The sequence below is a fragment of the Saccopteryx leptura genome, chromosome 1 (assembly GCF_036850995.1).
Source record: "Saccopteryx leptura isolate mSacLep1 chromosome 1, mSacLep1_pri_phased_curated, whole genome shotgun sequence".
In the NCBI taxonomy this organism is placed as follows: Eukaryota; Metazoa; Chordata; class Mammalia; order Chiroptera; family Emballonuridae; genus Saccopteryx; species Saccopteryx leptura.
The window spans coordinates 259,667,975-259,693,430 of record NC_089503.1 but is presented as its reverse complement, the minus strand read 5'-3'; the positions used below and the strand labels follow the sequence as shown (position 1 = coordinate 259,693,430).

At 53.6% G+C, this 25,456-nt stretch overlaps 1 protein-coding gene across 5 annotated transcripts in view; it reads right to left on the bottom strand.

The window, feature by feature from the left end:
- The window catches only part of KCNN1 (potassium calcium-activated channel subfamily N member 1), a 28,400-nt gene extending 14,339 nt beyond the window's left edge, over positions 1-14,061 (bottom strand). For 4 of the 5 annotated variants that reach the window (XR_010747071.1, XM_066350240.1, XM_066350237.1 and 1 more), the window contains exons 1-5: positions 13,866-14,061; positions 7,573-8,055; positions 6,623-6,718; positions 3,124-3,542; positions 215-356 (exon numbers count right to left, since the gene is read on the bottom strand). Coding sequence is in view for 4 of the 5 variants with exons in the window: in XM_066350240.1 (XP_066206337.1) it covers positions 215-356; positions 3,124-3,542; positions 6,623-6,718; positions 7,573-8,055; positions 13,866-14,048 (1,323 nt within the window). In the remaining variant the exon portion in view is untranslated. Of the gene's footprint in view, positions 1-214; positions 357-3,123; positions 3,543-6,622; positions 6,719-7,572; positions 8,056-12,045; positions 12,182-13,865 lie in introns of those variants that run through there. The other variant, XM_066350247.1, reaches the window with a different exon arrangement.
- Between the last annotated feature and the right edge of the window lie 11,395 nt (positions 14,062-25,456).

The following is a 25,456-nucleotide window of genomic DNA, read 5'->3' as shown; positions in this document are numbered from 1 at the left end:
GGCTCCAAGAGATGGTGACAACTAGGGACAATCTACATATAGTGAAGGGGGCTGGGGTGAGCCCCTGCAAAATGGCCCTTCCTTCTGTGGGAGGAAAGGAAACAGTGGTGGGATGGCATTGTTTTTTGAAAAACAAATGTTTGTCTCTGTTTGATACAGCTCGTGATAGGGTGCACTCTGTCAGTGGGGGATATGCAAGGGCCCTGAGCCTTACCATGATGCCGGTGAGCAGGCACACGCCTTTCCCGCAGTAGGTGTGTGGCACCATGTCTCCGTAGCCAATGGAGAGGAAAGTGATGGAGATAAGCCACATGGCCCCCAGGAAGTTGCTGGTCACTTCCTGTTTATCGTGGTACCTGGAGACAGTGGGGAGGGCTGGTCAGCCCACACTGGTCCCTCCTCCATCACACCCTCTGGGGCAGTGACTCAACTGCAGGGAGAGGGTCATTCTGTGCACTCAGTAATAAAGGCACAGTTGCGGGGGCCTGTGTGCTTAGCTTCCCAGGCAGACTCCACAGGGCAGAAGGCACCCACATCCTCCTTTCCAGCCTCCTGTTCGCTCTTTTCTTCCTTGCCCATCCCCAAGCTGCTGCTTGGAACATCTTCTCTCCCGGCCCTCGTCACAGGGCAAAGGGGGATCCAGGTGCAGATAGGTTCATGTATCCACACATGTCCACACAATACTCTACCCAAAGACAGACGTGGACACGGGTGGTCACAGGCACCAGGAGTGGCCGGGAGTGTAGGTGAGGATTCAAGTCAGACACTGGAAAGACCTTCCCCAGCCATTGAGCCCCTGAAGAGAGGGGAGAGCTACTGGGAGAGATCAGAGGTTGAAGGATCATGCTCCAAGACTTGGTAGAAGGGACATCAGTATGTGGAGGGCAGCACCAGTCCCCAGGCCTAAGGTTGACCTGGGGGTAAGGAGGATGGGGACAGCTTGCTCAGCACTGGGGAGAAAACAGGGGCTAAATTTTTGGTGTGTGGGTATAGGGGACAGGTCCCAAGGCCTTGCAAAGGACAGTATTTTGTCCCCATCACAGCCTGGCCTGGAACCCTGGCCACACGGGCTAGAAACAGGTTCTACTTACAGTCAGCCCAGGCTGGGAGGTTGAGGGGCTAGTTCTCAAGGTCTGGGGGCAGCTCAAGGTCCTGCTCTAGCCCAGCTTTCAGCCTGCGAAGCCCATTCAGCTTAGGGAAGCTGCTTCCAAATGACCCCTCCTTAGCAGGCCTCTGGCCATCTGAAACCCATGTCAGTGGGTGGGTCAACTGAGGTGGCACAAAGAAGGTGGGCCCCTGGCTGGGGGGATTCTGGGGGAAGGTTGTTTCAGGCAGATAGGGCTAGGGCTAGGGGTTCAAGATGAGGAGGAGATGGAAGGGAAGCCACAATGGGGGCAGGAGTGACGAAGGCCTTAGCAGGTCTGGTGTTTGGGAATCTCCATCCCAATGGGGGGCTTCCAGAAACTGATTCCCATCTTTCACTGAGGTACCTGAGCTCCAAGCTGCCTTGGCCTCCAGCTTTGGGGAGATAGTCATCCCCCACTCAGGAGGCAGGAGCCAAGGGGGGCCCTCTAGCCTTCGGTGGGTGCTGCACCCACCCAAGACTAGAGAGTGGGGGCATGCAGGAGGTGGGGTGGGGTGGGACAGAGCCACAGGGGCAGAGCGAGGCAGGCAAGGGGGCTTCAAGCAGCAATATGGACCAGAATTTAGGATTGGCAGCCTCCATCACCCTGCCCCATTCCCCACCCCTACCTGGAGGCCCTGAAATGACCAACCTGGACCTCAGGGATGCCTGAGGAAGAATGCCCCTCTTCAACTCCCCAGACCCTGATCTTGAGCCCACCCTCACGGGGTGGGGGGTCGGCTGTGGGAACTGGCATGAGGGCACATCAGGGATCCAAGGGGACCTATGCAACCCCCAGGTAGTAAGCCTGAATGACAAGAAGAGCTGAGCCCTGGCACCCATGAGCCCCATGGCAGTCTGCAGGGGAGACTGTGGATGGGGGGCCTGAAGAGGTGAGGAGTGGGTTTCCAGAGGACAATTCTAGCCCAGGAACCCCCTACCCAGAGAGCCCAATCATAACAGCACCCAACACAGACCCCCCCCCCCACCAAAGACCTTACCCAACTAGGCGCAATGCTGGAGACCCCTGCGGGAAGAGGTATTTCTAGGTCCTGGGAGGCCCAGCAGTGTCCCTCCCTCTCCTGGATCTCCCCAGGGGTTAGGACCCTTGGGATTGTTCCAACGAGAAACAAACCCTTGGGAATGCCCTTTTGCCCCTGAAAACCTCAGTTTCCTTATCTGTAACTTGGGTTGATAGCCAGTCTCTTGGGTTCCAGGGCCATTCAGAACAAATCCCAAGCAGGGGTCCTAAAGGCTGGGTCTGTTCTCCTTCACCCCAGACTCTAGACTCCTGGGTCAGCTGCTCGAACAAGACACTAGAGCTAAACCCTTTTTCCTTCCCACCCCTTGGAGATAAAGCTCCCAAGGACACCAAGTGGACAGAATCTGAGAATGGCCTGCCTCCCACTGTTCTGGGCCTGACTCAATCCCACCTGGCTCCAAGCAGGAATGGGTTCTTCTCATGTTCCATGGGCTCCTGCCGGTCCTGGCTACCCTGTCTCACCTCCCCATTCCCTCTCCTCTAGGCAGCTAATCTTAAATTCCTGGTGGGTAGCACGTGGCAGCAACTCTATGTACAAAGCTTGACTGAGGTGGGACTCACATGTGTTCCCTACAGTCCAGCAGGGTGGGCAGAGGGGAGAAGGAGAGCCAGTTAAATTGAAGGGAGACAGGTAGATGCAAGGCATCCCTGTTCCTGCTGCCTCCACTGCCTGGGCCAGAGGTCAGAAGTCAGCTGCACAGAGCAGAGGGTCTGGGAGAAAGTGGGATATGAGCCCCCTGAGGAAAGGTAGGAGGGAGGGATCTGGGGTCCCAAAGGCATGTGGGTCAGGAGAGGGGCCAGGAGTTCCAGGTTTATGGGACAGTCACTGAGGCCAGGAACTGGAAGGGGGTGGGGGGAAATCAAAGGGATGAAAGAGATGGCAGAGGGAGCCCTGAGTCACTGCAGTTATAGGTGGGCCTGGGGGTCACAGGGTTAGGGGGTGGGTGTCAAGGCACACCTCTCGCAGACTCGCACGGTCCAGGCCGCGATGACCCAGGAGGAGATGCTGAAGACCAGCAGCACGGTGCCTGGACAGATGGTCATGAGCGTCTTCATGACGAAACGCGTGTTGAAGGTGATCTTGTTGAGGGCCCCGATGCTGCGGGACGAGGCGTCTGTGAAGATCTTGCTGTGCAGCAGCATGACGCGGCCAAGCAAGTAGAGGCGCAGGAACATAGGGACCGACAGCAGCACGTCTACGTCCGCCTCAGCCGCCGCTGGTGCATAGGTGAAGGCCAGCCGTGCTGTCCACGTGAAGCGGTAGTGGCCAGGCACTGGATGGATGGCACACACGGCCAGCTCCAGGGAGATGAGGAGGACACGCTCGCAAGTCATAGCAATGCGCCAGTCATCTGCCCCATTGTCCACCATAAACAGCTGCAGAGGGTGGGCAAGGCAGGCGGCGGTGGGTCTGGGACATAGGTCCAGGCCCCCCAGCAAGAACCAAGCTTAAATCCCTCCCACACAACTTTTATGAGAAACGTGGCCTCAGAGGCAAAACTCCTTAGATCCCAGGGTTGGCGACACTTCAAACTGAACACGGGACTGGTGGTCCTCCAAAAGTCAAACACAGGGTGACCAGTGACCCAACCATCCCATCCTAGGTAGGATATGCAAGAGGAATGAAGACACGTTTCCACAGATCCTTGTACGTGCACAGCCACAGCAACACTAGTCACAATCGCCAAGGGTAGAAACAACCCAAGTGTCCGTCAAAGGATGAGTGGATGAAAATGTGCCCACTCACACAATGGACTATTACACAACCATAAAGAGGAGTGAGGCACTGACACACACTGCAACAGGGATGACGCTTGAAACCTCTTGCTGAGTGACAGAAGACAGACACAAAGGGCCACTCCCAGGGCCGAGGGGGTAATGCAGCCACTGCAGCAGGCCTGGAAGGTGGAGCTCTGAGCCAAGAGGATCATTCCTGAGCTTGCAGGTCTCCTGGAATCTGCCTTGGCGGCCCTTAGACTTGTTTAGGACCCATCATCCTTTTCTTGTTTTAGATTCTACCTTTTGGAAGGGGAGTGTCTATCCTCTGCCTGTCCTGCCACTATATTTTGAAAGAAAGTGACTTGTCTGGTTCACAGCTGGAGAAGAATCTCATCTCACTCAGAGCTCCTTTAGATGATATATTTTTTTAATACTTTTATTTTTTATTTTTTTTCAAAGATTTTATTTATTCATTATAGAGAGGGGGGAAAGAGAGAGAGAGAGAGAGAGAGAGAGAGAGAGAAGGGGGAAGCAGGAAGCATCAACTCCCATATGTGCCTTGACCAGGCAAGCCCAGGGTTTTGAACCAGCAACCTCAGCATTTCCAGGTTGACACTTTATCCACTGCGCCACCACAGGTCAGGCTAGATGATATTTAAAGAAGACTTCAGACCTAGAGTTGATGGTGAAATGGGTTAAGACTTTGGGGGCTACTGGGATGAAATTAATGCATTTTACATGGGAGGAGGCACAATTTTGGGGGATGGACTAGAGCAGGGGTCCCCAAACTACGGCCAGCTGGCCGCATGCGGCCCCCTGAGGCCATTTATCCAGCCCCCATTGCACTTCCAGAAGGGGCACCTCTTTCATTGGTGGTCAGTGAGAGGAGCATAGTTCCCATTGAAATACTGGTCAGTTTGTTGATTTAAATTTACTCGTTCTTTATTTTAAATATTGTATTTGTTCCCGTTTTGTTTTTTTACATTAAAATAAGATATGTGCAATGTGCACAGGGATTTGTTCATATTTTTTTTATAGTCTGGCCCTTCAACAGTCTGAGGGACAGTGAACTGGCCCCCTATGTAAAAAGTTTGGGGACCCCTGGACTAGAGGGTGGATTGCTATAGACCAGTGGCCGGCAAACCGCGGCTAGCGAGCCATATGCAGTTCAATCAGATTGAAGACGTTTTTAGCAAAGGCCAGCTTAGGAGTACCCTAATTAAGTTAATAACAATGTACCTACCTATACAGTTTAAGTTTAAAAAATTTGGCTCTCAAAAGAAATTTCCATCGTTGTACTGTTGATATTTGGCTCTGTTGACTAATGAGTTTGCCAACCTCTGCTATAGACTGAATTATTGTTTCCCCTCCAAATCCATGTGTTGAAGCCCTAACTCTCAATGTGATTGTATTTGGAGACAAGCCTTTAAAGAGTTAAATGAGGTCATGAGCATGGGGCATTAATTCTATAGGAATGGTGTCCTAAGAAGAAGAGGCACCAGGAATACATGCACACAGGAAAAGGCCACGTGAGGGCACAGTAAGAAAGTGACTGCCTACAAGTCAAGAAGAGAGGACTCACCAGGCACCAACCCTGCCAGCACCTGATCTTGGATTTGCTGCCTCCAGAACTGTCACAGAATAAATTTCTGTTGTGTAAGCTACTCAGTTGTGCAGCTTTGTTACAGCCCTAGCAAACTCATGCAGTGCTTCGTTCTTTTGTTTTTATGGCTGAATAGTAAATAAATGAGTAATATATAAATACAATAATATACTAATAATACAATGAATAGCAATTTCACTGTATGAATGGACTACATTTTGTTTATCCATACACCAGTTAACAGACATCTGAGTTCTTTCCACTGTTCCAGCTATTGTAAATAGGGCTGTTATGAGCATCTGTGAACAAGTTTTGCGTGAATGTTTTTGTTTCTCTTGGATCTATACCTAGGAGTAGAACTGCTGGGTCATGTGGTAACTCTGTGTTTAACTATTTAACTACTGCCAGAACATTGTCTCCAGTGGCTATACCCTCAGAACTGCTTCCTTTCAGCTGTGTTGTCACTGTACCCCTCTCTGCTACATGCAGCCACATCAAGAGTCCTTCCTGTGTGCCAGACCCTGGTTGTCCCCATAGACATCTACACATGGTGCTACCCAGGCAGGATTTTTCCGCACCTATCTCCTGTCAGACTATTAGGGGTCAGAGACTAGAGGAGAGGAGCCAAATATGACAACCTTTGGTGTCCCTGGGACCTGGCACCAGACCCAGATGTCTGCCCTTGGTGGAAACACCTGGCTGACACACCCTGAACTAGACTCAAGCCTGTCCTGGTTTTGATTAATTCCCCCAAAGAAGAACAAACTCCCTGGCATGTAATAAATCTTTTAACCATAGGGTCCTATTGAATATAAAAGGAGCCTGGTGCTACAAACACTGGTTCCCACCACTGTAAAACCTCAGAAGACTCCAGGGCTTCGTGTGCTCCACATGCACCAGACCCTAGCTCAGCACCCCTGCCCTGTGCTCTCACTAACCCTTTCAATAAAAATGAAAACATAGACACGTGTTCCAGGAAAATTAAAGTGGTATAAATGGAGTGTCTTCACAGAGATCTTTTTCTATAAGGAGGCTATTGGTCCTTTTATGTTTAGAGGGCTGGGGTTCCAGGTGGCTAGTGTTGGTAGTCTCTGGGGCAGGGAGAGGGGATACTCCAGACTAGCTGGGCACTGACCTGGATCTCCCGGGCATGGTAGAGGACAACCAGACCTAGCAGGATGACTGTGGAGAGGCTGATGAGGCATTTGAGTGCAAATGAGTACAGGGACTCCTGGGCAGAGAGAGAGAGAGAGCAGACAGTAGGATGATGCTGGGGTTGGGGCAGCCCACACTTGGGCATTTTGCTCAGAAATTGATGCTCCCGTCTTGCTCCTTAGGATTGGGCTGAAAGTAAGATAGGTCTAGCACTTTACAGTTTGTGAGGCCCAGTCTCATGTGGGATGAGAACTTCACAGTTTATAATGCCTGGCCTCCTAAAGGCCAAGCATGTCACAATTTATAAGGCTTGGCCTCATGTGGGTACAGTGCTTCATAATTTATAAGGCCTATAGGCTCCATATGTCACAGTTTATAAGGCCTGGCCTCATGCAAACATAGCACTTCAGAGTGTATAAGGTCAGTTCTCACATAGGCACAGCATTTCACAGTTTGTGGGCTGATAGCCCTGTTCGCTCTCTGTCCTCACACACCCTCGGGTAGCACTGAGGGACCCACAACCAGGCTTGTAACCTGGCCCCAACTGCTCAGGGAGTGAAGCTCTTTCCTTGCACCCCACCCAGGCCTTGTTTGGGGCTCCCCAGCCCAGATCTTTCCTGAGAGGGCAAACCCTCCCCCGCCTTTAGCCAGGGTGCAGCCCCTTGGTACAGGCAGGGGAATGGACTGGAGTCTCCACCTCCTCATCTGCAGCCTCCCTGCTACCTTCAAGAGGTGGGCACAGTAAGAACCCTAGGGGCACCTCACCTCCCATCTCCAGGAACCCTTGTATCCCCCACCCTCCTCTCCCGGGGCTGATGTGCCCTGACCTCATGCCTGAGGGATGGCTAGCAGCCATGTGTGCCAGGCAGGGCCTCTGTGGGGGACTGGGGGGGGCTTCTATGAGGTGCCAAGGGGAAGGGCCATGCCTACCTTGGTGTAGACCCCCCAGGACAGCTCTGTCTCTGTCACCATGACAACGATGCCAAACATGCCAAAGATGAGGGCGTAGTCGCTGAGGCGCTTCCGCTTCTCAAAGAGTACCCTCCGGTGGCCCAGGCGATGGCCCACGTTGGGGGGCTTCCCAGAGCCCCTCTCCCCACCTGCCTCATCCTCTTCATCGTCTTCCTCCTCCTCCTGGTCCTGGAGCTGCCCCCGAGGGCTGCCAGGTGAGAACTGGCCCAGCTCATTCTTGGCCACCACCACCTGGAGGCCTGGGCTATGTGGGGGCTGCAGGGGTTGGCTGGCCTCCGGGTCCGGAAGGTCTCGGGTCAGGGCCCCCGGCCCGCCTCCCAGTGGCCGCCCCCCACAGCCATTGTGGCTGTGGTTGTTCATGACTATGTGGGTGCTGGGGTTGGACTCACTGCAGGCCACCGGGGTCCCGGCATGGCTCAGCAGCTGGGCTCCCACGCTGACCTGCAGGGGCATGGGGGACATGGTCATGCCAACTGAACAGAGGGCCAGGGACTATTGCCACCACTCCAGAACATTTTGAGGTTTGGGAGTTCATGAACCCAGAACAGCTGACACATGGGTTTGCCACCCCAGAAACATACAAGTCAACCTATGTCCCTCCCCTGCTAAAATCCTCTCATGTCTCCTTATTATCATCACATAAAAACCAAACTCTTGCCTGACCAGGTAGTGGTGCAGTGGAGAGAGTGTTGGACTGGGATGTGGAGGACCCAGGTTCGAGACCCTGAGGTCGCCAGCTTGAGTGCGGGCTCATCTGGTTTGAGCAAAGCTCACCAGCTTGGACCCGGGGTCGCTGGCTCGAGCAGGGGGTTGCTCGGTCTGCTGTAGCCCCACGGTCAAGGCACATAGGAGAAAGCAATCAATGAACAACTGAGGTGTCACAACGAAAAACTAATAATTGATGCTTCTCATCTCTCTCCATTCCTGTCTGTCCCTGTCTATCCCTCTCTCTGACTCTCTCTCTGTGTGTAAAAAACAAACAAACAAAAAAACCAAACTCTTCACCATGGCCAGGAGGCCCTCTATGGTCCAGGTTCCACATCCTTCATCTTTCTCAATCTCCCCAAAGTGACTCCCTTCAAGCACACTGGCTTCCCTATCACTGATCCCAACCAGCTAGGTCCTGCCTTAGGGCCTTTACACATGCTATAACACCTCTGCCAGGAACACTCTCATACCGGACCTTTGCCCACTAATTTCTAGGTCTCCAAGTACCTAGACAATGCCTAGCACATAGCCAATACTCAGTAAATATTTCTGTATACCTCGAGATGGGATCTGCTGATAGGTTTGTTTGGGAAGACTAGGGGCCATATAGATGTGCAGTCGGTAGATGATTCCAACCTTAGCTGGTCTCTTGCTGACAATTTTATTTTAAAGGCAAGCTTTAAAAAAATTTTTTTTAATTGATTTTAGAGAGAGAGGAAGGGAGAGAGGGAGAGATAGGAACATCAATCTGCTCCTGTATGTGCCCTGACCAGGGATTGAACCAGCAACCTCTGTGCTTCAGGACGATGCTCTAACCAACCAAGCAGGACAGGTTCTTGGACAATTTAACCTCACTCTACTGAGCCTCCAGTTCTTCCCCTTGAGTTGTTCCAAGGTCTTAACACACTTACTTAGGTGTAGGATATGAATGGGGTGACATTATGGATTGAGGCTAGGGCTATAGAGACCCTTAGCTCCCTCCAGCCTGGGCAGATACAGGTCCATGATCTCCAAGCAGATTTCAGGACCAACGTGGCAATCTAGGACTTAACTCTAAGATCCCAGAATTGAATCTATAGGACCTGTGAGCCCTGGCCGGTTGGCTCAGTGGTAGAGTGTCAGTCTGGCGTGCAGGAGTCCCGGGTTCGATTCCCGGCCAGGGCACACAGGAGAAGCGCCCATCTGCTTCTTCACCCCTCCCCCTCTCTTCCTCTCTGTCTCTCTCTTCCCTTCCTGCAGCCGAGGCTCCATTGGAGCAAAGTTGGCCCGGGCGCTGAGGATGGCTCCATGGCCTCTGCCTCAGGTGCTAGAATGGCTCTGGTTGCAACAGAGCAAGGCCCCAGATGGGCGGATCATCGCCCCCTGGTGGGCATGCCGGGTGGATCCCGGTCGGGCGCATGCGGGAGTCTGTCTGACTGCCTCCCGGTTTCCAGCTTCAGAAAAATACAAAAAAAAAAAAAAAAAAGAATATAGGGCCTGTGAGACATGCTCAGCCACAACCTGTGATGCCAGGCCAGCCTCAGTTTCCCTGCCAGGTGAGGAGCAGACTGCTCAACATCATCAGATTCTGCTCCAGCATAGGGCTGTAATGTGGGTGTCATGTTCAAGAGCAGGGACCTCAATGATTTTGTCTGGAGTCTGGTCTGCTGGGTTTTGACTTGCCAGACCCGCTACAGCCTACTTCCTCAACCTTGCATGCTACCTGCTATGACCCTGCCATTTATTAACTATCTATCACATATCAGGCTCCATCCTTCACACAAATTTTCTCCTAAATCCTCACAATACTCCCAAGAAGGGGGTCCTGGGATTTGGACAGCTTTATAGCTGGGAAAATTGAGAAACCATGCTGTGAAGGGACTATCTCCTTACAGGGCAGATTCTGGACCGGACTGCCTGGGTGGAATTCTCCCAACAGGCCTGGCAGCAGTGGGCAGTGTGCCAAGTGGTAATCCCTTTGAAAAGGCCAAACCAGCATAACTGGGGGCCTGGTGTGGGGGGAACTATGTGCACAGACAGGACATCTCCCTGGCTCTAAAACTATGTTCTGGGGTGACAGTTGTGTAAACTGTCAAGGACATGTTAAGATGAGCCATGCATGTGAGTAGGACATTGGTGACCTTTGTCAAAGTGTCCACCCCATGCATCACAGGACCAACTGTGCCTTTGTCCAGTGCCCCCCCCCCCAGATTGGGTCTGTACTGCTCACTACATGCCCCCAGGTGCTGGTATCAGCACACCAAAGTGTAAGAAATATTCTTTTTTTTTTTTTTTTTGTATTTTTCTGAAGCTGGAAATGGGGAGAGACAGTCAGACAGACTCCCGCATGCGCCCGACCGGGATCCACCCAGCACGCCCACCAGGAGGCGACGCTCTGCCCACCAGGGGGCGATGTTCTGCCCCTCCGGGGCGTAGCTCTGCAGCGACAAGAGCCACTCTAGCGCCTGGGGCAGAGGCCAAGGAGCCATCCCCAGGTTCGGGCCATCTTTGCTCCAATGGAGCCTTGACTGCGGGAGGGGAAGAGAGAGACAGAGAGGAAGGAGGGGGGAGGGGTGGAGAAGCAAATGGGCGCTTCTCCTATGTGCCCTGGCCGGGAATCGAACCCGGGTCCCCCACACACCAGGCCGACGCTCTACCGCTGAGCCAACCGGCCAGGGCCAAGAAATATTCTTTCCATGGTGAGTGACCTCATGAGTCTTAGAACATGTTCCTTCTTCGCCATTCCCAATCATCACATCAACCAGGCTGTCGCCACCTGTGGCCTGATCATTCACAATTTATAAAGCGTGGCCTCTTGCAGGTCCAGCATCTCACTGGTTACATGAATTGGTCTCCTGCAGGCCTAGTACTTCATAGTTTATAAGGCCTAGCCTCCTGCAGGCTTGGCACTTTACAGTATATAAGGCATGGCCTCACTTGGGCCCAGTACATTACAGTTTATAAGGCCTGGCCTCCTACAAACTTTGCACTGTACAGTTTATATGGGCTGGTCTCCTACAGGCCCAGCACTTCATAGTTTATAAGGCCTAGCCTCCTGTGGACTAGGCACTTCACAGTTTCTAAGGCTGACCTTGGCTCTGATATCCCTTTCTCTGTCCTCACAAACACTTGGGTGCTGCTCTCCTCCTGAGCTGGAGCCCCTGCCCACTACCCTGAGGGCTACTGGCTGCTAAGCAGGTCTGAGAGCTTGTCAGCAGAGCAACTCCAGAGCCTGCCCTCATCTGGGAGAGTGGGAAACCCCAAGCACCCCTCTCACTATCCTTCCTCAAAGTTCAGGTCCTTGCTGGGGGGCCTGGGGGGGGGACAGACGGGATAAGTGAACGGCCTGGTAGACAGGATGAGAAGGGGGTGGGGGCCTGGCAGATGACCTTCGGAAATGCACCAATGAAGATGCAATTTGGGGATGTGACTCAGCCACCCTACGCACAGGCCAAATTCAGCCATTTGTCGGCCATGATCCTCCTCGCCTGGCAGCCGAGTCCTAAAGTGCCCTGGACAGGGTGGGGGTGGGGAAGTGGGGACAGGCGGCAGGTGGCTTCTGTGAGAGCAGAGGGGTGGAGGGCATTCCTGTTGCCCATCATATTAACATGTACCTAGTGCTTCTTGTGGGCTGAGCTCTTTATCAGAATTATCACTTTAATCCCCATTGCCACTCACCAAGGCAGGTGGCATCCCTGACCCCATTTTATAGACAGGGCAACAAGGCTCAGAGAGTTTCAGTACCTTGTCCAAGGTCACACAGCTAGGAAGGGCAGGGACTAAAGTCAGTGCCAACTGGGGGGTGGGGGGGCAGCGGTTGCAGGGTCTTCCTGGCTCCCTCTTGAAGAGCCATCATCTGTACAGGAAACAGTGTGTCCCTGCCCTTGAGGGGCCCCAGAGCTCAGGGCACAGGTATGGTGGGTGCCTGACGCTCTCCCAGGACCTCACAAGAAACAGAACAACAAAGTGGTCTGCCTGAGACTCCATGGAGGCATCCTTTTTCTAAAGGCTGAGTGGGACCAGAAGGACCTGGAAACAAGAGACCCTTCCATTTCCCAGGGATATGTTCTCCTCTCCCACTGTGACCTGGACCTAAAACTGGGGTCCCTGTGACCTCAGGGATTTCTAGAGAATCAGGATGTCCATTAAAGGGTGTTTTGGGGGGGGTAATGTCTCCCAAGTTCTTTAGAGAGCTCCCCTAAATGGTGAGGAACACCCTATGGGCTGCTTTCCATTTTGAGGGGTCCTGGAACACCAAAATTGTCAAATATGTCTGTCTGCAGCATGAGACCTTCTCGAAGGCCAGGGAAGGAGGATGAGCAGAGCCCTCTTCCACACCATCCCAGGAGACATTGTGGGAATCTTATGAACCAAGTAAGGACAGGGGGCACCCAGGAAGGCTCTTAAGGAGCTGAGAAAGGTGGGAAGGTGACAGGGAGCAGGGGGCTCTCCCACCCAAAAGGAAGACAAAGAAACCCACCAGACCCTGAAGGCACTCGAATGAGCCCCTTTATGAGTGACACGTTGGTTGCAGGGGCTGCGCAGAGGGACCCTCTAGTATCCCAGCCAGGGCAAAATTACCTCCTCAGCTGCCTCTTCAGCAAAGAGGCATTTTGGTGCCCACTCAGCAGGGTAGGTGACCAGATCTCATGTGGAAAATCTTAGTATGTGGCTATGGGTACACCCGTCACAGTGTCGCTGCCCAAAGCGAAGCTCTGTCCTGCAGAGGTGGACCAGGAGAAGGTGACTCCTGCCCCCTCAGTCCCCAAGGCAGAAACTGCTGTGGGGCAAAATACCCACCACACCACTCACTCCCAGGAACCACAGCCAGAGCAGCACATAGAGGAACCTTTCAGGATGTATGGACAATTCATGGGTTGTGTGTCTCTGTGGAGCTGGGGAAGGACCCTGGGCCACCCCCCGCCCCATTCCAGCACTCTTGAGACCCTAACTATGCAGGGTGGGCAGGATTCACTTACCCTTTGCCCATGGGCTGCCCAGCAAGGATGCAGTGAGGCACTGGCTGACTGCCGATTCCCCCAGGCATACCCCCACCCCATAAGGAACCTGCCAGCAGCCAGCAGGGTGCAATTAGCCTGCCCTGCCCTCCACAGTCTGGCTCCATTAGTGCCTTCTTCACATCTCCATCAGCTTCTCCCACTCGGCCCCAGCCTCTAGCACTCACATCTATGGGTCGCCCTGCAGGATAGCGGGCAGTGCTCTGTGCCGGGTACCCCGATCTCTGTCCAAAAAAAGCTGGGCTTCTTGACCCCTATTCGGATGCCCTGACTGTTGAATCCAGAGACTAGTAGTGAGGGTCTCCTTCCTCCCATTACCAAGTCAGTCTCGGGTCACTGCATCCTTCCTGAGAGCTCCTCCCACTGTACCTATGGAGTTTGGAGACTCACCTCCCCAAAGAGAAACCAGCACCCTCCCCCTCCGAGACTCGTCACTCACCCTGGCAGTGTACAGACATCCCCTTCCCTGTGTACCTTGCCCCAACCCGCGTTTCCCTCCCGGACGTGCCTCTCTCCCAGGGCGCCTCTGCCCATCCTACCCAGTACCTGCGAGGCGAGGCTCCGGCGGGCAAACGAGGCTGGAGGGGACAGAGTCCCGTGTGGCCACGGACCCACAGGACCGGGCCGGGGCCGGGGTCGCGGCGGGGGCGGGTAGTGGCTGCAGGACGCTGAGCCCGACTGCGGCGGGAGTGGGGGAGAAGGGGGCGGCGGCGGCGGCGGAGGGAGCATCCCCCGCCGCCCTGTGCACTCGCCGGGCCAGGGGGCGAGCGCCCGCCCAAGACAGGAGAGGAGGGGGCGGTGCGACGCGGGAGGTGCTTCCGATTGGCTAAGCCCAATTGGCCCCGCCCAGAGCGATCCCTCAAGCCCCGCCTACATTTAAAGATCCCTCATTCCCAGTACCCAGTTCCACCCTTCAGCGCTCTGCGGGGCCTCAAACTCGCCCTTTTGCCCCGGGCTACAGAGGAGACATTAGCCAAGCCACACACCCGTCCTTGACAGTCCTTGAACTACTAGCCACCCCATCCCAAACCCTAGCTACCCCTCAACCTTTGTGCTCCACGCGCATTTGCTGAGAGGACAAATTTGCAAAGCGACTGGACATCTTTCCACTCCGCCCCCAGAAAAGACCTTTTCACTCTGCTCAATGTGGGGAAGCCTTGGGGTGGGGAAGGAGGATATTGGCAAGTGGTGGGTGACTAGGAATTGGGCAAGAGGGCTTTCAGGCGTCATGGGTGTGTCTGCTAGGGCTATCCGTTCAAGGCCACCTTCTTTGGGACTGTGCCCTTGCCCCAATCCTAATCCCTAAAACAAATGCCAGGATGGCAGGACAGCAGGAGACTATTTGGGGGAATCCTCAAAACTGTGCCCCTTTCTCCTGTCACCAAGGCTGTCCTTGGGCAATTCATCCATTCACTGTTAACAGCAGAGGGGAGACCTTGTCCTCCTCCTCCTCTTCTTCCTCCTCCTTCTCCCCCAGGTGGTCTCACTAACTCAGCTTCACTGTGTCCCCACCCGTGCCCCCAGCTCTGTCTCCCCAGCATGGGGGCTCCTGAAGGCAGCATCTCCTCCATATCTCTCCCAGCCCCACATCTGTCTTCCCGGCCTCAGCTTTGTACCAGGTTAGGATCTGTTTTCTTTCTTCTATGGCCCAGAAAATAGCTAGACAGAATGAATACATGAATGAATGGACAACAGCTTGTGCAGGGAGGGTCCCATGGGTGGGTGATGGTGGTGAGGTTGAACAGGGACAGGTGACAGCCTTGGGTTGGCTACTCCTGTCCACTTCTCTCAAGAGTCCTGTTCTTCATCCCAGCCTGCTGGGTCACCCTGAGGAAAGCCTACCTCTGATGACAGAGCCCAATGCTGTGATGATTTAGAAGTGGAGGTCTAAGGAACACCCATCCCCTGCTGTGTCCACAAGGGCACCAGGAATGGGGTAGTGGTGATTAAAAGGGTCATTCTGTGCCTGTAGTATCCTTCCTGCACCCCCCCCCCATCCACTCATCACTCCTACCCAAGCTTCTCATCTCCCCTCAACCATTCCTACCTCCAGGCTTTTGCACTGGTTGTTTCCCTGACCTGGGCTGCTAGGGATTCTCTCTAAAACAATGATGAAGCTACTCACATTTCCTTTGGGTTCTGGCACACATTCCTGCACCACATTCAATGGCCCAGCCCACATATGGGCCCCATGACAAGCATTCAGACCGTGCCCATGGGCTGACTCCATACTGCACAGGCTGCTGGAAAGCCCTGCAGCATCTGACAATTTCTGAATTCAAGTCTAACGCATAAACATTCAGACACTCACAAAAGCACCAGCCACCACCCTCAGAGGCCTCCCCTGGAAAGATCCTTTTTCTCCTTTGGGTTCACCTGCTCTGAGATATCAGAAACCCCCTTAAAGGAACTGAACTTAGGATGGTTAACCTTGTGACTGATCACTTTCTGCCCCAACTCTGTCTGCTGCTTGGACTTTAGCTCTCAGAGACAAGGCTGGCAGTGGTGAATGGGTATTGGGGATGGATGGAGGTGAGGTACTGGGTACGGGCTACCTGGATCTCCATCCCACACAGAGCCCCTCAGCCCATCGTTGGCCAGGAGTGATCGCAGTATAGCTGCATGCCCCAGGAAATGGCTTACAGACCAGGCAGGGGAGAAACTGGTAGCTAAACAGGGAACACCCTCCTCCTGGGTGTGGGTACAGGAGAGCTAAGAAAACCTTACAGGAGCTGAGGGACCCAGAGGTAGCTGCCTGAACAGGGATGGGCTGGCCACCTCCCAAAACTCCCTGCTGTGCATCTACAGAAATCTCATCCCCATCCTGGGTTTAACTGATGGCTGCCTGGACAGAGATGAGACCAGACGCTGAGTCCCCTGTGAGAGTGGGAAGGCAGAATAATGGGGAAGATATTCACTCACTCATTCACTCATTCATTCATTTATTCACCACATATCTACTGAACCTCTTCTTTGAGTCTGGTGCTGGAGATGCCTAGTCTGAGACAGATATAAAACCTGCCCATCTTGGAGCTGAACCTCTAGAAGAGAGGAACAACCCTCTCCAAATCAAGGACCAATAAGAATTCTAGATTAGCCTGACCAGGTGGTGGTACAGTGGATAGAGCATCAGACTGGGATGCGGAAGACCCAGGTTCGAGACCCCGAGGTCGCCAGCTTGAGCGTGGGCTCATCTGGTTTGAGCAAAACTTCACCAGCTTGGACCCAAGGTCGTTGCCTCAAGCAAGGGGTTGCTTGGTCTGCTGAAGGCCCATGGTCAAGGCACATATGAGAAAGCAATCAATGAACAACTAAGGTGTCGCAATGCGCAACGAAAAACTAATGATTGATGCTTCTCATCTCTCCATTCCTGTCTGTCTCTGACTCTCTCTCTGTCTCTGTAAAAAAAATTAAAAAGTGAAAAAATTAAAAATTAAAAAAAAAAGAATTCTAGATTAATGAAAGTATTGGGAAAAGATCTGGTAAAATCACAAAAACTAGGAACAGGGATGGGGACACTTTAATAGGGTGGTCAGGGGAGGACTCTTGGAAGAGGGAACATTCAAAAGGGGCCAGGAGCTGCCCTGAAAGAGCTGGGAGAAGGTACATGTGGCAGGGGGCAATTTGAGGGCATAGGCCCTGAGGTGGGACCAAGGAGGGCATGTGAGTGGAAAAGGAGACCAATGGGGCTAAAGGGAAGGGGCAAACATGGTGGCACAAGTCAGAGTGGGGGGTCACATCAGCATGGCTGTGTGTGGGAGGACTCTGAGCAGAGCAGAAGTCATGGAGGGTTAAGCCCCCTAGTGTCCAGGAATTGTTGAGGCAGCATAAGGAACAGGGACAGTGTCCCAGACAGCCTGTTCCTGGGCTCTCTGGGTTTAGACATTTGGAGAGGCTTCCTTCGTTCTATCAGCATTTATTGCAGGCGTCCCCAAACCATGGCCAGCAGGCCGCATGCGGCCCCCTGACGCCATTTATCCGGCCCCCCACCGCACTTCCGGAAGGGGCACCTCTTTCATTGGTGGTCAGTGAGAGGAGCACTGTATGTGGTGGCCCTCCAATGGTCTGAGGGACAGCGAACCGGCCCCCTGTGTAAAAAGTTTGGGGACCCCTGATTTATTGTGTGCCTTTTGTATGCAAAGCTTATACCCTGAGGTGGGGATACTAGGGTGACAAAGGCACGAGCACACGCACATGCTCGCGTGCACACACACACACACACACACAGATTTCAGACCAGTGAGCAAATAAGATCTTGATCAATAAATAAATACAACTGAAGGGACCGGTGGGGAGAGGAGGCATGTGGCTCCCCCTGGTTCCCCCACTGGCAGCCCACTGAGCCCTCAGTCACTGCTCTGAAGGAAGAGGTAGGAGCCTGGGGGTGACAGGCAGGCAGGAAATCAGATCTGTCATAAGCACAATCTCCTCAAAGCTGCTGAGATCAAGGAGCCACCACCATACCCATGGAGCCCTGCCCTGAGCTGTCTTGTCCATTCAGGAAAAAAGTAAAAGGGCTGCTCCCTAAGGCCTGTCTCCAGGGAGTGAGGACACAGGAGTTGGGTGCTAAAGACTGTAGGAGTCAGGTCTTTCCAACCTGATTCAATTCCCCCTTCTGGCTGTGTGACACTGGGAAGGTCATCTAACTTCTCTGAGCAGGTTCCCACACCACCAGTGATCAGAGAAAGTGGACAGTGATTCTCTGGGGGTCTCTAGGGAGCATAGTCATCATCATCATCATTATTATTATATTATTAATATTATTTCAAAGGTTGGTACTTTTCTTATGTCACAAGTTTTTCCATCCAGCCTCTGGGCCACCCTCACCCCCAAAGGGACACACCCTGGGGTTCAGGGGTCTCCCTGACAAGCCACCACCAAAGGACCTGTCTCCTTCAGTCCCACTGGGTTACCACTTCACTGGTGGAGGACTGTGGCTGCCTTTCTTTTTGCCTTGACCTGTAAGGACCAGACATGGAGATAGAGTGGAGACTGGGGCCCAGGAGGATGGGGTACAAATAGTTCCCAGACTACAATGGTCTTTACAGCAGAGATGTGCTCTGAAAAGCTGGGTCACTTTGTAAGTTTTAAGGAAACCTAATATTTGTGGAGTTGTCCATCCAGTGGGGCCTTGTTTCCTCCCTCAGGCCCCTCAGTGAGTCCCTGCATATACCTTCACCCATGCCAGGCCCCTTCCCTGGAGGCTCCACCTTCTCCTACTGGACACTAGTCTGAAGGCTCCATATGCCTTTTCCCATATTGTTTCCTGTCCTCCTCCCAGTTCCTTCCTCATGATAAGATCTGAGTAGGTACGGTTGGAATGGGTTGGTGTGAGGATGAAAGCATCTTGGATCCCTGTCTCAACTAACTCTATTCTTGGCCACCCCCAAATCCTGCCCCTGTCCACTGCTATCCTGGGGCCTGTAGCTCCCTCATGGTATTATCTGTCTATATACAGGGTCGTCTTCAGAGCCCTCGTGTAGCACACAGTACCGGTTCTGAAGGAGGGGGCAGAAGGGGTTACAGAGCAGCCCCGTGGTGATGAGGAATAGGGGGTCACAGCCAGACTTCAGAATGGGATTTAAGGAGAAACACAGTTGGCTGTGAATGCTCCAGCTGCTCTTTCTCTTGCCAAAGGTCTGGGATAGAGCCAATGGCCACCTGCATGGCTCAGGGGCTGCCACCTGCTCCAGCCAGGGGACCTTGGAGCTAACTCTGACCCTGTAAGGGCAGGGGGTCATCCATCAGGCATATTCTACCAGCTCATGATGCTCTGGCTCACCCATCTAGAAAACTCCCTGCCACCCCCCACCCCCCACCCCCCACTCAGGGATTTCCTTTGAGGTTTGGCAGCCTGAGAATGGGGTTGGAAGTATTAAAGGGGACTAGAAACTTGGAAGCCTGGAGGAGGGAACCAAGCAGGGGTATCACCTAGTCCTGCCTGAGGCTCCAGTAAGGGGGAGAGAGTAACCCTCATACTTGCAGTTAAATGGAGAAAGCAGAAACCCCTAATGCTGATACTGGCTGGGTTCTGCAGTTAGTGAGTCAGCCACAAACCCTGCTCAGCCCCTGCCTAGCTATGTGACCTTGGGTAGGTGCTAACCCTCTCTGGGTCTTGGCCCATCTCCCTGTTAATGGGAGTATTGGGAAGGCAGAGAGAAGAAGCTTAGGGAAGAGCTGAGTGTCAGCTCAGAAGCACAAAAGGCTGGCAGGTGGAGGGTTCCCATTCACTCTGCTTGAGGTGGGGAATCCCAACACACTGGGAGAGAGAGAAATGACCCAGGGTGGGCACTGGAAAGGGGCGTTGGGGCTAGTCCTTCCCTCCCCCCCCCCCCACTGAGGGCTGCATGGGAGATCCTCAAGTCCTCACTTTAACGGGGGGTGGGAGGATTTCTGCACCTTGGATTGCGGGAACAGGAGCCCCTCCTCACAAGGGTATGGGGGGTGGGGTCTGGAGCTGACTCGGGCTTGGTGTTGGGGTGTATAGAAGGGGGTTCTCTCCCTCTCGCAGTCCCCCTTTGAATTCCCCGAGTTGGACACACTCCCATATGCCCATCAAAGAAAAGGGGAACTCTGCGGGGACCACCACCCGGGACCCCCAGAACACCCTCCCACACACACACACTGCCTACTCACTGTCTGGAGACGGCCGCTGCAGCCGGAGCCCCGAGCCTGGCCCGAGCTCGAAGGCAAGTGCGCGGCAGGGCAAGGGTTTGCGAGCCAGAGGGTGTGTGCGCCGCCGCAGAGCGCCCCCTCCCCGTGGTCCCGGGCCCCGCCCCGCCACCCCGCGCAGGGAGAGGCCGTCGCTTGACCCCCGCCTGTGCCACGTTGCTCTGGGGAGATTCCCCCTCTGGGTCTCCAGCAAGCCCCTTCCCGCAGGAGTGTGCCTGCAAACCTCAGAGAACGCTCCAAGAACTGGAGGAGCCCTCTGCCACCTCTGGACCAAAGTGTTCATTTAACAGATGGAAAATTGAGATCGAGAGAAGGGGTGTCCCTGGCCAGGGCCCAGCACCCCAGCAGCACAAATTACTGCTTCCTTCTTCACTCTGGGGGTTGCATTCCAGCGTCAGGAAAGAACTGGAGCCAGGGAGCTAAGAAGGTAATTTAGCATCCCCCCACTCTGAGCGGGCTCTGGAGTCCTAGGGTCCAGTGTGAACCCCGGAGGCCTCGGAGAGCTGGTGACATTGCCTAGGCTGAAAGGTCTCAGTAAGGGTGGGGGCACCCTGGGTGGCCAGTAAACAAACCACAGGAAACTTCTCTGTCATCGTCCAATCACGAAGTCCCCCCTCTCCTCTCACTATTGGGAAACTCCAATGAGTATAAATGGCAGAGACCTGGGCAGCAGATTGCGAAGATCACGCTGCCCAACTAGAACAATGCAGCTACCACGTCCTAGCTCACTAGAGGATGAGGCAAGGAGAACCCAGGGCTTAGCCCCTGCGGTGACCTTGGTGCTGCCAGGCTGTTCTCTGAGCCTATTTCACTTCAGCAACTGGACAGCACCCAACTCTGGGGGGTTGTGGGGCTGCCGGCTACGTTTTGCTGTTCCCCTCCAGCTCCCCACCCCCAAGAAGCGTGGCATCCTCCAGACCATACAGTTCTATGTCGCCCCACTCACCCCAGCCCAATCTTTCTCTAAACCCTACCCACCTTCTGCCCTGGCCTGGGGAGAGGGGTTTCCTCTTAGGAGCCAGAGGTTTCTAAAAGCCTCCATCCTTTTTGTTATTGTTGTTGCCCTTTTCTTTCATTCATTCTAAAAATAGCCCTCCCCCTCCAAACCACCTCCCCAAGGGACTAAGAGCATCTGGTGAAAGGTAATGCACTCCCTGGGTGGGGTTTTGAGGCTAGGGTTCAATGACCCGGATTCCTTGGTTAAGGTGGAGCTGAAGGACTGGACCCACAAGAGGAGGGTGGGGATGGAGGGGTGGGCACTGGGAACACATCTCTTCCCGTTGTGTGTGTGACACAGGCTCAGAGAGCATGACCGTGACCATGTGTGGAAGGAAAGGGGGGGGTGGGCTCAGGGTCTGCATTGCAGAGATAGGGAGGGAGAGGGCTGCAGGTACCGCTTCCAGCACCTCCTGTGAGAGTGACTCACCACCACTCATGGGGGTAGGCTGAGGCCCATGTATTGGTCAGACACCATCATGGTCAGTTGGGAGCCAGCAGTCACAACAGTGCCCATCATTGGGGGTTCTCCCACTCTTGAACCCTCACAATTGCCCTGTGGAGCCCCCAGAAGGCCCCTCCCAGTCATGCAGCTCATCTCATCTCCACTGCTTCCCCACAGTCCCTTCTCCAAGACGCTCCACAGAAGGCTATCCTCATCCATGTGACTGGTCAAGTCCCTAACCCGAATAACTGACACTCTCCTCCTTGAACCAAGAGAAGGACCCTGAATTGCCCCCTCCTCAAAATCCCACATTGTCTGGCTATCCCTCCCCTTTGTGCTAGCCCTCTAGCTGTCGTCTCCCTGGAGCATCCACCATGCTCTGGCCATGCCTAGCATCTGTACTAACTAGCCCAGCCTCAGAGCCTTTGCATTTGCTGTTCCTTCTGCCGGGATTGCTCTTCTCACCTCCACTATCTTTCAGAGCCAAGTCCAATGTTACCTCTCTGGGCATATCATCCTAGTTTATTGTCTTCAAGTCCTGGTGTGGTCTATTCACTTATTCACCATCTTTTCCCCCTCTCCCAGTTGAATGTGGGACTCAGTGCAATGTGGGCTCTGGCTGATGAGAGGAGAGGGCCACTCTGACCCAAGACCACCCCAAGAGCTACCCAGCTCCAAATAAAGGGACAGCACCCTGGAAAAGCATCCCTAAAACATGCAAAAGAAAGATCCAGGTCCTGCTTCTTGAGGGGTATTGCCTAGGACAGCAAAACTGAAAACACCCACATGTTCCCAACCCCTGGGACCATTTAGCTTGTTTCCAGAATAACATGGCACTGGGAAAAAATGATTCACAGGGACCAAGTTCCCAAACTGTTAAGAAAGAAGCCAGGCCCAAGGAGCAACTGTTGAAGTGTTCCCACAGCAAGTAAGTATGAAGGGAAAAGATGAGAATGGTGGGGGGTACTGGGAATAGTTCCGGGCCAGGAGCCCTCAGGGGCTGACCTTCCCCATTATAAGTTTTTCCATAAAGTTTTATAAGTTTTATTATCTTTTTTTTTTATTCATTTTAGAGAGGAGAGGGATAGACAGAGAGAGAGGAGAGATAGAGAGAGAGAAGGGGGGCAGGAGCTGGAAGCATCAACTCCCATATGTGCTTTGACCAGGCAAGCCCAGGGTTTCAAACCGGTGACCTCAGCATTTCCAGGTCGACGCTTTATCCACTGAGCCACCACAGGTCAGGCCAAGTTTTATTATCTTACACAAGGAAAATTGTTTTGTTGGAGGGTACAAATACTCAGAAAGGGTATTTGCTCCTGTGGGACAGAAAACACACCTGTCCCTGTTGAAAAATCAACTCCCTCCCTTACTTGCTCCCATGAAATTACCTTCAAATGTTTTTCAAGCACCTACTATATGCTATGTGGCCAGAGACTGAGGATGAACCTGGCAGGTGGGGGTTCCCGGGTCACAGGCAGAGAGTAGTGAGCCCTGGAGGTTCCAGGAGGTGAGGGCAGATAGGACCAGCGGGGCCAGGCGCATGGGGTACGGTTTGCGTTGACGAGAGAAGGACCTTAAAGGTACATGTTGAGTGCTACGCCTTGGCGCATTTTACTGCCTGGTCAGAATTCCTCAGGCTGGTGTTGAAGGTCAGGAGGATGGGGGATGACATAAGAAACAGGGTGGGGGTGGGACCCAGCATGCCGCGTTTTAAGGAACTAGAGAGGTGAGAGACAAAGGCGTCATCTACGAGGTCCCCACGGCTTTCAGAAAGGCTCAAAGGACAGGCGTGTAGGGGGGAGGAGAGGAAAGGGTAGACGTGCAACCAAAATTAGGGCTGCCGGATAATATACTGAGCACAGAATAGGACCTACTTATAATAATTAAAATTATATTTGTTGTTTATCTCAAAGTCCTGTATTTTTTTTCTTTTCTAAACCTGGAAAACTTAGGCTGGAACCTTCTGGGGGTTTGCTGGGGTGGGGTTGGGGATCCAGAAGGTTTCCGTCCTCTCTCCCATTCCTTTTTACCGTCAACCCCACAAGCCCTCACCATGCCACCTTCAAAGGCTTCTCTTTGTCCTCAGATTGTCCATTTTTTTTTAACTGCTCCTCAACTCCCCCCTCCCCTCCCTATCCCTTTGTTGTCCTCTCCGAACGCTCTCCTCCAGCCCCTCCTTCCCCTGCACCCCTTTCCCTAACATCCCCACCCCGCCTCCACAGCCCCGCCCTCCTCGCTCACCCACGCACTCCACCTAATGCCCACCCTCTCCTCCCCTCCCCGCATCCACCCCCGCGGATCCCCCGGGCACACGAGGGGGAACCCCGGCCACAGACGCGGAGCTCCACATAGGCGCGAAACCGTTGGGCTTCCCCGAGGCCGCCTCCGCACTGCGGCCCGCGCGCCTGGTTGTCAAGACGACGGCGAGGGTCGGAGCTGGAACCTGGGGAAGACCCAGCTCTCGCTCCTTCCCCCGCCACCTCCTCAACAAACGCCACTCCGGTTTGAGCCGGTTTCCCCGCCCCACCCACAGTGTGCACTGCGGCGGGTGAGGATTCCCTGGCCCACTGGGGATCAACGCATGCGCGCTAGACGCGGCATTCCTTTCTCGCGCGCGACGGGAAAGCCCTGATGCTTGGAGCCCCGCAGGCGCAGTGCACGCTCGGCGGTTCCCCCGGCCCCGCTGGGTCGTCCTGGCTACGCGCGCGGGGAGATCTGGAAGCTCCCGGAATTCCCAACTCACAATGCCGCGAAGACAGGGATTCCCTGATGCCTGTGCTCGTTCGCTGGCCCAGGATTTCACCGGGCAGGGCCAGAAAGAGAAGAGGCTTTTCTGTGAAAGGGAGCTGGACGTTATTACCAACATCTTTAGGTCTGAGGACTGACAGCGACCCTCTCAACTCCTGTCCTGAATTATATCTTTTATCTCTCTCTAGTCGTCCACATCTCCCTACAGTTCCCCAGCAGAACCTGCCAGGGCTCTCCATCGCCCAGGGGTGAAGCCCTATTCCTTAGCCTAGCGGGTTTCCTTTCATGGTTTAATCACCATTGGTCCCTTATCTTCCCTCACCCCAGTCCCCAAAGACCCGAGTGGCCAGGCAGGAGCTCACTTTCCAAGCCTTTCTTCAGGATATATTCTTCCCCGCCACTACCTTGTTGATTCTCAAGATAGTTTAAGGGTAGATACTGGTTTTAGTTTTTTATATAGGAGTTAACAGGCTCAAACCCACTAGGGCCCCAGAAGAAAGATGCAGAGGGTTCCATTTGTGGGGAGTCTTCTGGGCTCCTGCACTGGTTATTGGCAAACACCTTCACCAGATTCACCTTCACCACCAATCCTCCTGGCTCCCCCACAACTCTGGGTACTTCCTGGCTGTAACACAGGCAGATGACTTAGTTTTCCCATCTGTAAAGGAGACCAGTATCTCATGGAGCTATCCCCAGATGCTTCTTAGGGTTGGTCCAGTCCTACCCCACCCCCTCGCTCCCTAGTGGGGACTCTACTAATTGGCATTCTCTAGAGCAGTGGTCACCAACCTTTTTTGGGCCACCGACCGGTTTAATGTTAGAAAATATTTTCACGGACTGGCCTTTAGGGTGGGACGGATAAATGTATCACGTGACCAAGACAAGCGTCAAGAGGGAGTCTTAGACGAATGAAACAGGGAATCTGGTCATTTTTTAAAAATAAAACATCGTTCAGACTTAAATATAAATAAAACAGAAATGTTATTTATTCTTTCTCTGTGGACCGGTACCAAATGGCCCACAGACTGGTACCGGTCTGCGGCCTGGGGGTTGGGGACCACTGCTCGAGGGCTCCTTCCCTCCAGCTTACTTGCCTAACCCCTACAGGGTCTTCCTGAATCTTTTACATGCCCTCTACTCCTAGTCTCAGGGTTGGCTCCTGGGGGTTCCCCAAACTAAGCCAGTGCTCACTATATTAGTTGATTAGTTTTTATGCCAGCTGCCACTGTTTCAGGCACCCTCCATACTGCACTTCAGTTGTACCCAATTATTAATG